This window comes from Aristolochia californica, unplaced genomic scaffold, assembly GCF_029961685.1.
Source record: "Aristolochia californica isolate CCGP_79_NKW_82.1479 unplaced genomic scaffold, dmAriCali1.0.hap1 SCAF_3, whole genome shotgun sequence".
In the NCBI taxonomy this organism is placed as follows: domain Eukaryota; kingdom Viridiplantae; phylum Streptophyta; class Magnoliopsida; order Piperales; family Aristolochiaceae; genus Aristolochia; species Aristolochia californica.
Genome location: NW_027181992.1, coordinates 39801681 through 39815926, shown reverse-complemented (window position 1 = coordinate 39815926; position 14246 = coordinate 39801681). Strand labels below are relative to the sequence as shown.

The window sequence follows — 14246 nt, the reverse complement described above, 5'->3', positions numbered from 1 at the left end:
AAGAAACGCCAACGCTACTTTGCTCATTGAAACCTTTCTCTTAAAGAGGTACATGCACAAAGGGACATGATTCCATGTCTCCACTCACATGCATGGCAAAGTATTTATATAAATGAGCTTCAATGTATCGTGAAGTAGGCATTGATCTTCTTCTCCTTCCTGGAATCGCATTAGGCAGTCAGCTCTAGTACTTCTTAGCGCAACATATCAAGGCAAGATGGGCGCTGAGTTTCTCAACAAACGGTAGCATGTTCGCTCCACCAGCACGCCATCCAGTCCTCATCCCAAAGCCGAAAAGGTTGCAGAGAGCCTCAAGAAGCTAATCGAGTGGAACTCCTCTCTGTGTTCCCCATCCTTCACCTACCGCAAATTGGCCATGTTTTCTGAAGGGTTGAGGAGCCTCTCAGACGTGCACAAGTCTGTCCATGATTTACTTCAGTTAGGAAGCACCCAAAAAACTCTAGTTCACAGCGGGATAGAGGGTTGTATAGAAGAGACATTGGATGGATCTCTCAGATTGCTGGATGTATGTGGCACTGTCAAGGATGCAATGTCCCAAATGAAGATGCATTTGCAGGATCTTCAATCAGCCTTCCGCAGAAAAGGACGTAAAGATTCAGATATTGACAAGAAGATCTCCGTTTATTTCAACTCGAGAAAGCAGATAAAAAAGGAGATCAGAAATGGTCTCATAGCGATCAAGAGAGCAGAAGAGCAGTGGAAATCGTCACTAATCCCAGACAAAGACGACCAACTCTGTGCAGTCATTAGTGTATTAAGAGAAGCACGGTAGATCACCGTCTCCATCTTAGAGTCTCTTTTGATAGTTATCTCTGCCTCAAAGACAACGAGCTTTAACTCCATTTTCCGGTGGACGAAGGGCGAGTCGCGTGCGAAGGGCAAGAAGAAACCGTAAACGAGGTTAAGAAGCTTGATGCTTCTCTATCTGCTTAATACAGCAAACAAGGAGAGATGGGGAAGCTGAGACAGATCCAAAACCAAATCGAGGAACTGGGTGAAAGCATCCAATGTCTTGAGGATGGTCTTCAAGGCGTATTCAGACGTTTAATTCAAACCAGAGTCTCCCTACTCAATCTTTTTAACCATTAGAAGTGATTGTGAACAAACAGAAGTTCCACCACCGTTTCCAGTGGCTTCCGCAGTTTTGAGAGGAATGCCCGAAGTGTCTCTGTAATTTACTTGTAAATCATTACACATACAGTATCGTAAAGAAAATCAATACATTGCCCCAACGTATGTGACATGTTGCTTTCGAGTTTCTTGGATTTCAGTTTACAATCATCTGCATCCCAAGATGCAATCATATATCACGGAGGAATTCCATAATGTAAGGAAATGTATTGCTGCACAGTTTGTAGAATGACGAAAAATAATACCCTATTAGTATGACTAAAGGGATGATGGTTTCAAATAAATATGTTTAATAGTTTATGCTATAATTTATAAAATAAAACAAACAAGACTTAATTTATGTGTCTGAGGCACATATTTAGTAGCTTAGTCAGCTTAAGGTTTGGCACTAATAATGGCTAGTACATCCCTAGTTGAAATTGATTATCAGGATGTCATAACCTACATTAATGATATCTGATTGTGGCAGATGTTTCTATCGATAATTAGTAACCAAGTTTGTAGGTAAAGGGTTATCTTTGCACATATTCGATTGATGGTCATGTCTCTTAACAAAGATATATGATGACCCTTGAAAATTTGTAAATAATTCTATGATAATACAAGTAAAACATGCTAATCTACCCAACCTGACAAACGAAAATAAGCCAATTATTCCAAACACAAACTGCTTGGATGGTGTATTTCCAAAGACAACTAAATTCTAGATATGACCAATAAAATTCATTAAATTTAAGGTTAAAATGGTCATTAAGTGTTTATAAAGTGATAATTGATTTTAAAAATTATTATTATTTAATTTTCTTTTAAAGAGACGCACCACGGACACCCTCTTTGCCTAGACTAGGGGCGAATTTGTTCCTCTATTCAAGAGAAAGAATGGAGGGGGAGACATCTTCTCCCCCTTTTATGATTAGTTGTTGAAGAGAAAAAAACGTGCAAGGTAGAGGCACTCCCCCTTCTAGCATCCTCCTCTACTTCACTTTGATTATCATTCTTCCATTTTTTTTTTTTTTGGCCCGAAGTTGCCTTTCAACAAGACGAGGGATCCCCATCATATGAGGTAGGGGAGACGGGAGCCCCTCTATCACCCTTTGCATAGTTTCATGTAGGGGCTACAGGAGAACGGGGTTCTCCCCTCCCTCAAATAGCAAGACTCCCTTGTTATGAGGTTGTTGGAAGACAACTCAAAGTGGCATTAAGGTAAATACCTTTCCCATGTCAAGGAGGTGACAAAGGTGTAATGTAAGGACTATGGACACCACCTATCTCCACATTGGTATGATATTGTCCACTTTGGGCCTAAGCCCTCAAGGATTTTCTCTTGGGCTTTTACCCCAAAAGGCCAGATACCAATAGAGATAATGTCCACACTTATATATCCATGATCCTCCCTACTTCTAGTTAATGTGGGACTTTGGTCGTATACCCAATTTATAGGTGGTATCCATAATCCTTACAAATAGTATCAGAGCTATGCCCCGGAGTTAGCCATGGTGGATGGGATGCTCTGAATGCCGAATGAAGGTGGTGGGCCTCGAATTAGATCACAAAGGGATCCGTGGATGTGCTCTATTCGACATGTGGTGTGCTCCAGATTCTTCATGGACGTGTCCTGGTCCCAACACGGTGAAGAGGAATTTATTTGGATAGAGCATGCTCTTGAGACAGGTGGTACTCTATGTAAGGCGTGTGCTTCCAACGCATTGGAGTGGAAAATTTGGGTTGGTAGAGAGTGGACAGATGGATGATTGTTTGAGGAGAAGCTCGGTGGTCCTTTGTTCGAGGGGAGGATTGTTGGGTATACGACCAAAGTTCCACATTGGTTACAAGTGGGGAAGATCATGGATATATAAGTGTAGACACTATCTCTATTGGTATGAGGTCTTTTGGGGTAAAAGCCCAGGAGCAAATCCATGAGGGCTTAGCCCAAAGTGGACAATATCATACCAATGTGGAGATAGGTGGTGTCCATAGTCCTTACATGTAATTTAAGTTTTTTATCATAAAGATGACACAAGGATGTAAATAGAGAAGATGATGTATGTTTACTTATATTTTTTCCTTTTGAGAGCTTGTAGCCCTAAGGGCAATGTAGTCATTATAACCTTCCTTCATAAACTTTAAATAGAGGCTCAAGGCAAGGGGTAGATCATCAAGTCTCTCATCTTTTCTCTCAAATTCGTCCTTAGGCTTTTCTTACAAACCCTCTCTCTTTCTCCTCTCCCTAGCCATCCCACTCTCGCTCCTTCTTCTCTCTTCCTTCTTGCTCTCTGTTGGAAGATGGACCCAAACCCACACGACCGAGGAAGGTCCACAAGTCCAAGTGTGATAGAAGATGGGTTCAAGCCCATACGACTAAGGAAGGCCCACATATCCAAGAGATGTGGAAGATGGGTTCAAGCCCCACAGACCAAGGAGAAGGCCCATTGGCCCATATAGTGATGACATGATGGTAAATAAAGAGTCATCTCATAAAGATAACATTAATTTAATTAGTTTAAGTTCTATGGGCATAATTTTGATATTGTAGTTTCATTAATCTATAAATTGAGCTTTAGGGGAAGGTTTAGGACAACAAGTCCATAACCTCTTATTCCTTCTGTTTTCTCCCAATGGGTGTCTTTTTTTTCCATGAGCTATGTTAGAAGATGGGCCGAAGCCCACACAACCAAGGAAGATCCACATATCTAAGAGTATTGTAAAATGGGCCACATGATCAAGGAAGACCCACATATCTAAGAGTATCGTAAGATGGGCCACATGATCAAGGAAGACCCACATATCTAAGAGTATTGCAAGATGGGCCACATGATCAAGGAAGACCCACATATCTAAGAGTATCGTAAGATGGGCCACATGATCAAGGAAGACCCACATATCTAAGAGTATTGCAAGATGGGCCACATGACCATGGAAGGCCCACATATCTAAGAGTATTGTAAGATGGGCTCAAGCTCATAAGAAGTAGGATCCACCATGATTACCACGAGCTGGTATCCTTATCACATAAGTTGTAAGATTAAGTGGGACTCAAAAAGATAGCCACAAGCTGATTTAAAGATAAAAAAAACATACCTGAAGTAGTGGTGGCAAAAAACATACCTAAAGCAGTGGTGGCAGAAAACATACTTGAAGCTGTGGTGGTAGCAATTGGTGAAGAAGTACTTGGGAGGACCCCATCATGGTCTTCATTTTCTGGAATAGTTCATAGTCTTCATCAGTAAAAGTATTCTTTGGAGTTGTTGTGGTAGCCTGCTCTACCTTTGTAACACTCACTAAGGCTTGGTTAGCCTTATTCTCTTTAGCTTTATAACATCTTTCGCGAGAGTGGCCCAATCTACCACATATAGAGCATTCTTTCAGGTGAAAGCATGTGTCTCAAGTGTGGCCTTATCCCTTGCAATGGGTGCATTCCTTCCCATCTGTTATGTCAAACCCAGTCCTTCCACCTCTTCCTCTTCCTCCTCTATAAAATCTGCCTCGGCCTCGGCCTTGGTCAGATGGTGTTCCCCTATGTCCAGAGTACAAAGTGAATGGTATTTCAGTAGTAGAGGGAGAAACATCTGGAATACAGAGAAGTGTAGCACATACATCATCAAAAGTGGGAACCACAGAAGAGCTACGAAGGTGAGTCTTAGCAACTTCAAGATGTGATTAAATGTTAGCAAGGTATATGTCAGTTATCAAGGCCTCTTTCTGTTTAACTTGGATAGAGATATTTGTAGAGGTTGGTTGGGAAAGTTTCCATTCTTGAAGAAAGCCTCAAAAGCGGGTCAAATATTCATGTATATTTTCTCCTTGTTTGGTGGTAAACATCTGTTGTAAAATATCATATGGCCTTTGTAAGTTGTTGGAGATTGAATACAATTTGGTGCATGTCTCCCAAATTTGTTTAGCTGTCTCTGAATGAATGACATTATTGGAGACATGTTCTGCCATACTGTTGATAAGCCAACTAATAACCAATGTATCCTCCTTTAACCATTTGGTATAGAATATATCATCTTCATCAATACGTGGTCCACGGTTGGTGAGATCACCAACTAGGTTCTTTGCGATAAGAAACTGATGAACCAATGTGGACCAGTTCATAAAATTTGATACCCCTCGTAAGGGTACAGTGGTGATTCTGAGTATGTCACTCTTGTGACTCATATTATCTTCAGCCATAGTAGGCAAATCAAGTAAAAGAGTGTTTGAATTTATGGAAATGATAAATACTTCATTGACTTCATTAACTTATTATAATCAGATTAGTTGAACCTCTATTTATAATAGAAGAAGGTAGTAGAGTCCAATTATAATAAAATTACTTTTGTCCCAATTACACCCAAACTCTAACACTTAAAGATAAGTCCTAGCATAATTAAATAACTCAATATAGATAAAAGACAAACATAACTCAAACTAGAACTCTGCTAGGATGTGACAATAAGATAAATATGCCTTTGTGAGTCCTTCTTGATCTTCCAACTTATGTGATAAGGATGCCACCTTGTGGTAATCATGGTGGGTCCTACTTATGTGCTTGGGTCCATCTTGTGGGCCTTCCTTGGTTGTGTGGCCCATCTTATAATACTCTTAGATATGTGGGCCTTCCTTGGTCATGTGGGCTTGGGTCCATCTTTCAACACTCCCCCTCAAGTTGGGGGTGAGAGAACAACATGAACTCCCAACTTGTTGCAAATGATGTATAAAATCATTTTTGTGTAAAATGGCACATCTTCTAATATGCCTTCATCTTCCAACACTCCCCCTCACATTGTTGCATCCTTCCATGAGGTCCTGCTGGCATAATATAAGTGAGAATAAAAATCACTCCTAGCCGGTAAGACATTGCTCCATACTCCAGTCCTAATGCTGGATGTAGGGCACACTCTGTCTTTAGAAGGTAGTGTGTCTATCGGCATTGCTTTGAAGTGTCCACCACAGTGTCCCTCAATAGGACAACGACTCTGAAGTGGTAGGAGTAATAAAAGCCATTATAGGGGGGTACTGGGTTTATTTCTAATGGTGTCCCAATCCGGACACCGACTCTCATGGTATCCCAACTGTAATATTTTTTAGAGTTAAATTTATCATGGTGTTCCAATCCGGGCACCGACTCTCATGGTGTCCCAACCGTGATATTTTTGAGAGTAAAATAAATTATGGTATGAGAAAAGGTACTAAGGCCACCTCTTCTTCAATAATAATGTCTCATCCAAAGAGACATAATAGCAGTAGCTGTAATATAACATGGCCATCTTCTAACACATATAAAAGGAACCAAAATAATAAACCTTGTAGAAGGACCAATGAAATAATCATAATCCGATATAAATATTTTTTTCTTAGATGCATAAACTTCATTTTTTGTGCTCCCCCTTTCTTGAATGTTTTAGTAACATAAACTTATCCACAACATATGGAATAAAATACCTCTTTCTTTTACTTCTCCTACTTCTCCCCCTCAAGCTGGGAGGTAATGGTAGTGATCCTAGCTAGAACCAAATATCATAGATGCAGCAATAAGCCCAAATAACATAGATATAATAATAAGCCCTTAAACTACAGAGAAGTGAGATATTTTCCTGATATAGAAACTCAAACAGTGACGCAAAATAAAGGGCATAAATTCGGATTTTTCAATACAACATAATACCCGCATGACTTTGATTCTTCCAATGCGAATATATCTTTAAATATAGATCAGATTGACATAAAATTTTCTCCTTATGAAACTAGACTTAAATAAATTTCATCCAAGTATAACTTCTCTTCATAAAATATAATTATCAGAAGATATCTAATCTGATAGATTTTTGTCTTTGTCATCTGGCCGAACTAAGCACTGTTTCTCCTTTTTTTTTTTCTAGCATGACCATTGACTCTTCCAAGATCAATATCTCCTTATAAAAAACTCAGATCAAGAATTAGTTGAATAGGTAAGAAAATAAACTTACATATATTTCTTTTGATATATATATATATATATATATATCCATATAAAGTCTAATTCTTGAAAGCATTAAATACCTTAGAAGTGGAAGCTTTCTGCTACTGCTCAAACCTCTTGTGCAATATGACCTTTGCTCATTCAAATATCGATATCTCTCTATATATAACTCCGATTGAAAAAAATCATTTTTTGTTGAAAAATAGACTAAAAAATATTTCCTTAAATATATAATTTGAAATATTAAAATCAAATTATAGAGGTGAAAAACACAAATCAACAACGAGTGTACGAACTAAAAAAAAAAACTATGAACCTAGACTTAGGGTTTAGGGTTTAGTGAAAAGGATCTCATTATCTCCGGGGTTGACCAAGTCAACTCATAGAACCTGCTTTGATACCATGTTGAATTTATGGAAAAGATAAATACTTCATTGACTTCATTAACTTATTACAATCAGAGTACATGAACCTCTATTTATAATTGAGGAAGGTAGTAGAGTCCAATTGCAATAAAACTACTTTTGTCCCAATTACACCCAAACTCTAACACTTAAAGATAAGTCCTAGCATAATTAAATAACTCAATATAGACAAAAGACAAACATAACTCAAACTAGAACTCTTCTAGGATGTGACCATAAGATAAACATGCCTTTGTGAGTCCTTGATCTTCCAACTTATGTGATAAGGATGCCAACTTGTGGTAGTCATGGTGGGTCCTACTTATGTGCTTGGGCCCATCTTGTGGGTCTTCCTTGGTCGTGTGACCCATCTTATAATACTCTTAGATATGTGGGCCTTCCTTGGTCATGTGGTCTTGGGCCCACTTTCCAACAATAGTTCTCCAATCAAGTAATCAAAATATGACCAAGTGGAAGGCTTTAACCAACTCGGTTAATAGAGATGCTTAGCATAAATACTAAGTAACTAATTTTAAAGGATAATGACTCGTAAATGACTCAACATCATCCTTCTTTATCCGGGAACCTTGTTCCCCCAAATTGATAAAAAAAAATCCAATATGCACTGGTCTCGGTCAAAAGTATTGTGCAAACCGACAAAAAATGCCCTGATAATATCTTCTAATCAAAGATAATTCAAGATGCATATATTCTCATAATTTCATAAGAACATCTCTAAACCACCTCTTAATACCGAAAACCAGTAGTATAAAATTAATAATATCATAAATAAATACTTATCTCTTGAGTTTCAATCTTGCTTCATAAGGAGCCTTCTATGATCAGCTTTTAAATATCTTCATAGAGCATAATGGGGATCCTAAATTGGTAGCTCTGATATGGGACAATGGGGTTCTCCCCTCCCTCAAACAACATGACTCCCTCGTTATGAGGTTGTTGGAAGACAACTCAAAGTGGCATTAAGGTAAATACCTTTCCCACGTCAAGGAGGTGACAAAGGTGTAATTTAAGTGTCTTATCATAAGGATGACACAAGGGATTAAATAGAGAAGATAATATATGTCTACTTATGTTTTCTTCCTTTTGAGAGCTTGTAGCCCTAAGGTCAATGTAGTCATTACAACCTTCATTCATAAACTTTAAATAGAGGCTCAAGGCAAGGGGTAGATCATCAAGTCTCTCCTTTTTTCTCTCAAATTCGTCCGTAGGTTTTTCTTTCAAACCCTCTCTCCTTCTCCTCTCCCTAGCCATCCCACTCTCTCTCCTTCGTCTCTCTTCCTTTTTTATCTCTATTGGAAGATGGACCCAAACCCACACGACCAAGGAAGGCCACAAGTCCAAATGTGATAGAAGATGGGCTCGAGCCCATATGACCAAGAAAGACCCACATATCCAAGAGATGTAGAAGATGGGTTCAAGCCCCACAAACCAAGGAGAAGGCCCATAGGCTCATATAGTGACAACAGGATGGTAAATAAAGAGTCATCTCATAAAGATAACATTGATGTAATTAGTTTAAATTCTAGGAGCATAATGTTGATATTGTAGTTTCATTAATCTATAAATTGAGCTTCAGGGGAAGGATTAGAACAACAAGTCCATAACCTCTTATTCCTTCTATTTTCTGCCAATGGGTGTCTCTTTTTTTTTCCATGAGTTATGTTGGAAGATTGGCCCAAGCCCACACTGTCAGAGCTGGGTGGTTCCGTCCCCACATATCTAAGAGTATTATAAGATTGGCCACAAGACCAAGGAAGGCCCACATATCTAAGAGTATTGTAAGATGGGCCACACGACTAAGGAAGGCCCACATTTTTAATGTAAACAACGGTACACTTGAGTTTTTCTTTTGTCTAAGGGTCTACTTGTAAATTCTCTCTTTCCTCTTCGTTTTCGAATAGGGTTTCTCGTGAAACCATCGGGATTGTAATTTGTATTTTCTGAGTTTTGCAGATAATGAAACATACTCATTGAAATCAAAGAGATTTACATGGTATCAGAGCAGCAAATCGAGCGTTTTGGCTTCAATTTTGCAGTCTAAGGTGATTTGTTTGTTCTCGCACTCAATTTTTTTTTTTGTTTTGCTCGGTTTGCGCTAGTTCTGCTCGTCTACCATTTCTGCGCCTCCATCTGCTCCTCGTCCAGTGATCTCTGACTCTTGAAGACGCCGTGCCGCCCTATAAAAGCTCCGTCATTGACTGAATCGTCGGTTCGGCACCCTCAGAGGCCGATTCCCCTCTATCTCGGTTGGTCTATTCTCGATTTATTTTCGGTAGTGGATTTTGGAGGTTACGACCTATCATCTTGGTTCATTTGGGTTATTGGTGGCTTGTGTTGCTCTATTTGTGCTTGTGTTGATCTGTTTCGCCGACGAGAGGGCTTTGTGAAGCACTCTGTTTTGTGTTTTGCCGATGGGGTTTGATTCATTTTTGGAGTATTTGTTTTTGGCTCTAGAGAGGATTCATCTTTGGCCTTTTTGATAAATTTTTCTGGGTGGTGTTAAGAAAGGTTTGCTCCAGTGGCTGCTGTCTGAATTAGTTTTGTTTTGGTTTTGTGAGTGCTTATTTGTGAATCCTTTTGGTGGGAACTGACTGGTGAAATCAACTGATGTTGCTTGTGGCATTTTGCTATTGGACTTGCATTTCTATGGATTCTATTAGTTATGATTTGAAGTTATTTCTGTCCGGTTAAATGGGAGTAATTACTTTCTTTAGAAGTTTGTGATGCGCAATTTTTTAGTTGGGAAAGACTTGTGGGATTACATTGATGGCAACATCACTGCTCCAGAACCTACATCCACTGACTTCATCAAAGAAAATAAGAAGTGGTTGACTGATAATGCAAAAATCATCACTTGGATCAACAACTCTGTGGATCAGTTTATCAACTCGCAACTTTTGAAGTATGAGACTGCAAAAGAAATATGGGACTATTTGGAAACTCAATATGAACAAACAAACTTTGCCAAAAGGTATCAGATTGAGATAAAACTTCGGTCCGCTAAGCAAGGTGATCATATAATTCAAGAATTCTACTAGTTTATGACACCTCTTTGGGATCAACTATATATGATGGATCCACCCTCATTTCGGAAGCTCCCTGAATATACAGGAGCATGTGATGATCGCAAGCTTACTGATTTTCTTATGGCTCTTCGCAGTGATTTTGAAATGATAAGAGGATCTATGATCCATAGAGATCCGCTACCCACCTTGTCTATAGCTGTATCTGAATTGTTGGCTGAAGAAACATGATTGAGGTCTTTGGGTGGGCTTTCTTCCAATAAGACATCATCCCCTGATATGTCACAGGTACTTGTTTCTGGAACACACTCTCATCCTCATCAATCATCAGGGAAGCCTCAAGTGCCAATTCCACAAGATGAATGTTCCTATTGTCATGGTAAAGGTCATTGGAAACACCAGTGTCCCTCATTGCAAAGCAATAATAAAAATCAAGGCAATTTCAAACCTACACAACATCATGCCTCTAGTCGTCACAATCAAGGCCATTTCAAATCTGCACCACATCCTGCCTTTCGTCGTCAACCTCCGCATCAAGGTTTTCGTCCATCTGCTGCCATTGGATCTTTGGATTCTTCAGATGCACCTTATGCCCCAGCTCCCACCAACAGTGATTCTACGCCTGATCTCTCATCATAACCTGCTGAGATCGCTCACATTCTTGGCATGTCGTCTGCTCCCAGTACTCAATTTGCATCTCATGCAAATATGTCTTATTTGGATGGCCCCAATGATACTCATAAATGGATCTTAGATTCTGGAGCCACACACCATATGACACCCCATTTGTCTCTTTTACATGATTGTGCTCAGCCTTCTCACCCAGTTAACATCCAAGTTGCTAATGGCTCTCCCATGCCATTAGCCTCGGTTGGAACTGTCACTCACCCTACTTGGTCTTTGTCTGATGTTTTCCATGTTCCCCATCTAGCTGTTAACCTTCTTTCCATTGGCAAACTTACTGATTTAGGTCTTACTATTACCTTTGCTTCTGATCATTGTCTTATACAGGATAGCAAGTCCGGGAAGCAGATTGGGATCGGCCATAGAGAAGGTGGTCTTTACTTGCTTGATGACTTGAATTTTCCAGTATCTCTACAGGTGTCTAGTTTTTCATTTCAATCCATGTTGCACGATTTACTCTCTATTAATAATCCTTTTTACTTAAGGCATATTCATTTAGGACATGTTTCTGCTTCTCGTTTACAGTTTATGATCACACACAATATGTTAGATTCTACTATTAATTCTTCCCCTCTTCATGATTGTGTTGGTTGTCATCTTGGCAAACAATGTCATTTACCTTTTACATTACGTCACTCGGTTACTTCTTCTCCTTTTGATCTTGTTCACTTTGATGTTTGGGGACCTACACCTGTATCCAGTAAAGGTGGGGCTCACTATTATGCATTGATTGTTGATGCTTGTACTCGTTTCTTATGCATAAAAAATCAGACTTCTATTCTATTTATATTCAATTTTGTGCTATGGTGCGAACCCATTTTTCCACTAACATTAAATTTTTTCGCTCTGATTCGGGTTGTGAATATATGTTATCTTTATTGAATGATTTTCTTAAGTCTGAGGGCACAATTCATCAGTTGTCTTGTCCTTATACACCTCAGCAGAATGGTGTTGCTGAACGCAAACATCGTCATCTTATTGAAACCGCTCGTTCTTTATTGCTCCATGCCTCTGTCCCTTCTGAATTATGGGGAAAAGCCCTTCATCCTGCTACTTATTTGATTAATCATATTCCTTCTTTTGTTTCTGGCAGTATCTCCCCTTTTGAACGGTTGTATGGTGTTCGTCCTACCTATGAGCACTTGCGTGTCTTTGGTTGTGCATGCTTTATTTTATTACCCCCTTCCTGTCGCACTAAATTGTCTGAAAAATCTGCATTATGTATGTTTCTTGGTTATGGTTTTAGTCAAAAAGGATACCAATGTTATCATCTTGAGTGTGGTAGACTTTTTGTTTCTCGAAATGTTAAGTTTTTGGAACAGTTCTATTACTTTCAGATTCCCTTGTCTACTCCTGTTTTGAATGATACAAAATTGTTACACATTGATCCCTTTGTGTCTGATGAGCCCCATGATGACCAGTTAATCATTCACCATCAGTCCACTGATTCACCCCTCCATCCTGAGGTTTCCTCTAGTATGCTTTTGGAACAGTCTGTTATGGACTCAATAAGACTGAGTCATCTACTTTATTTTTATTATTTATGTTGCTTTTAATTTTGAATTTTATTGATTTGTAATAAGACTTAAAGGTAGGGGTAGAATTGGGTTTAATAACCCTAACCTATGTTGATGTTAATTACCCTATTTAAGGGGTAAGGATGGAGAGATAAAGCAAGTTCAGAATTAGCATAATCTAGGGTAATTTAGGTTCCTTCTAGGCTTTCTATTCTAAGGTTCTTGGTGTGAACTCTCTTGGGGGTGGGGTTTTCTGTATCCATTGGGGAGTCTTTGAGGAGATCTTGGAAGGAAAATGAAGAGGAATTACCTTTCTCTTTCGAGCTACAAGAGAGGTCATCTCTTTCACGAAAATTCTGGTTGCTGGATTGGTGTTGACGTCAAGAGGTATTTGGAGAAGGGTTGGCGTGAGCTAACCAGGAAGGAGGACGAATTCTGGTTGCTGGATTGGTGTTGATGTCAAGAGGTATTTTCTAATCTTATTCCAAGCATTAAGATTAGATTTATGTTTCTCTTTGACGTAAGGAACTAGTGCTGCATAAAATTGGAAACCCTACCTTGACGTGAGCCATAAGAAAGGGGGTTCCACGTTGGGGCCTCAAGGAGCTTCCTTGACTAGCTGGGTTCATTCATAATTAAGAAAAGGAAACTCCTTTTCAAGGGGAATGAATTCAGTAAAGGGAAAGGGGTTGTTCTTGAGTCATTACAGCAAGTAAAACCCTCTTGTCTTGAATCATAAAAGAGGGGTTTCATATCTGAGTGCTTAAACAGTCCTTTAACTTGCTTGTTGCATCTATAATTGAGAAAAGGAAAATCCTTTTCAATCCTAACGTGAAAGGAGAAGTATAAGAGAGTTCTTTTCACAAAAACGTGATAAGAAACCCTCAAACAGTGCTGGATTCATATTCAACTCGCCGAGTTACTAGATCCATGGCTAGGGACCATAACACAGTCACATGTAGGTACTGACTTACTTTCTCCTATGGCGCCTCTCCCTCTCAACTCTCTGGACTCTGGTGATCCGCATCTTTCCACCCCTCGCATTTCCACTTGTGTCCGACGTCCCCCTCAAAGGTATAGTCCATCTTCATATTTGCTCTCTTCCCCCTATTTGGCCTTTTTGTCTAAGATTCATTCTTTTGTTGAGCCTAAGTCATACAAGGAAGCTGCATCCGATGCAAATTGGCGACAAGCCATTAATGATGAGCTCACCGCCCTGCACCAAACAGGTACTTGGAAGTTGCTTCCACTTCCTCTGGGTAAGCATGCTATTGGTTATAAATGGATTTTCAAAGTCAAAACTCAATCTGATGGTACACTTGAGCGATACAAAGCTCGATTGGTTGCTAAAGGATTCTCACAAACTGAAGGTTTTGATTATGATGAAACTTTTGCTCCTGTTGCTCAAATGAAGATGATTCGGACCTTGATTTCTATTGCATCTGTTCAAAAATAGCATCTTCATCAAATGGATGTTAAGAATGCCTTTTTAAATGGTGATTTG

General features: G+C 39.3%; 2 protein-coding genes across 2 annotated transcripts; both read left to right on the top strand.

The window, feature by feature from the left end:
* The first annotated feature begins 376 nt into the window (after window positions 1-376).
* LOC137959555 (uncharacterized) lies at window positions 377-1110 on the top strand. Its single transcript, XM_068806921.1, has 2 exons — window positions 377-789; window positions 960-1110. Exons 1-2 carry the CDS (start codon window positions 377-379, stop codon window positions 1108-1110), a joined length of 564 nt encoding a protein of 187 aa, XP_068663022.1.
* Window positions 1111-11207: 10097 nt separating this feature from the next.
* LOC137959554 (uncharacterized) lies at window positions 11208-14198 on the top strand. The gene is made up of 5 exons (XM_068806920.1): window positions 11208-11642; window positions 11751-11967; window positions 12319-12446; window positions 12563-12691; window positions 13872-14198. Exons 1-5 carry the CDS (start codon window positions 11208-11210, stop codon window positions 14196-14198), a joined length of 1236 nt encoding a protein of 411 aa, XP_068663021.1.
* The last annotated feature ends 48 nt before the right edge of the window (window positions 14199-14246 follow it).

Coding starts and splice junctions, on each gene's coding strand:
- LOC137959555 (XM_068806921.1), top strand. CDS start 377: ATGTTTTCTGAAGGGTTGAGGAGCCTCTCAGACGTGCACAAGTCTGTC. Junction 790..959: donor AGTGTATTAAGAGAAGCACG/GTAGATCACCGT, acceptor TGCTTAATACAG/CAAACAAGGAGAGATGGGGA.
- LOC137959554 (XM_068806920.1), top strand. CDS start 11,208: ATGTCGTCTGCTCCCAGTACTCAATTTGCATCTCATGCAAATATGTCT. Junction 11,643..11,750: donor ATTTTCCAGTATCTCTACAG/GTGTCTAGTTTT, acceptor TCTCGTTTACAG/TTTATGATCACACACAATAT. Junction 11,968..12,318: donor TGCATTGATTGTTGATGCTT/GTACTCGTTTCT, acceptor TGTTTCTGGCAG/TATCTCCCCTTTTGAACGGT.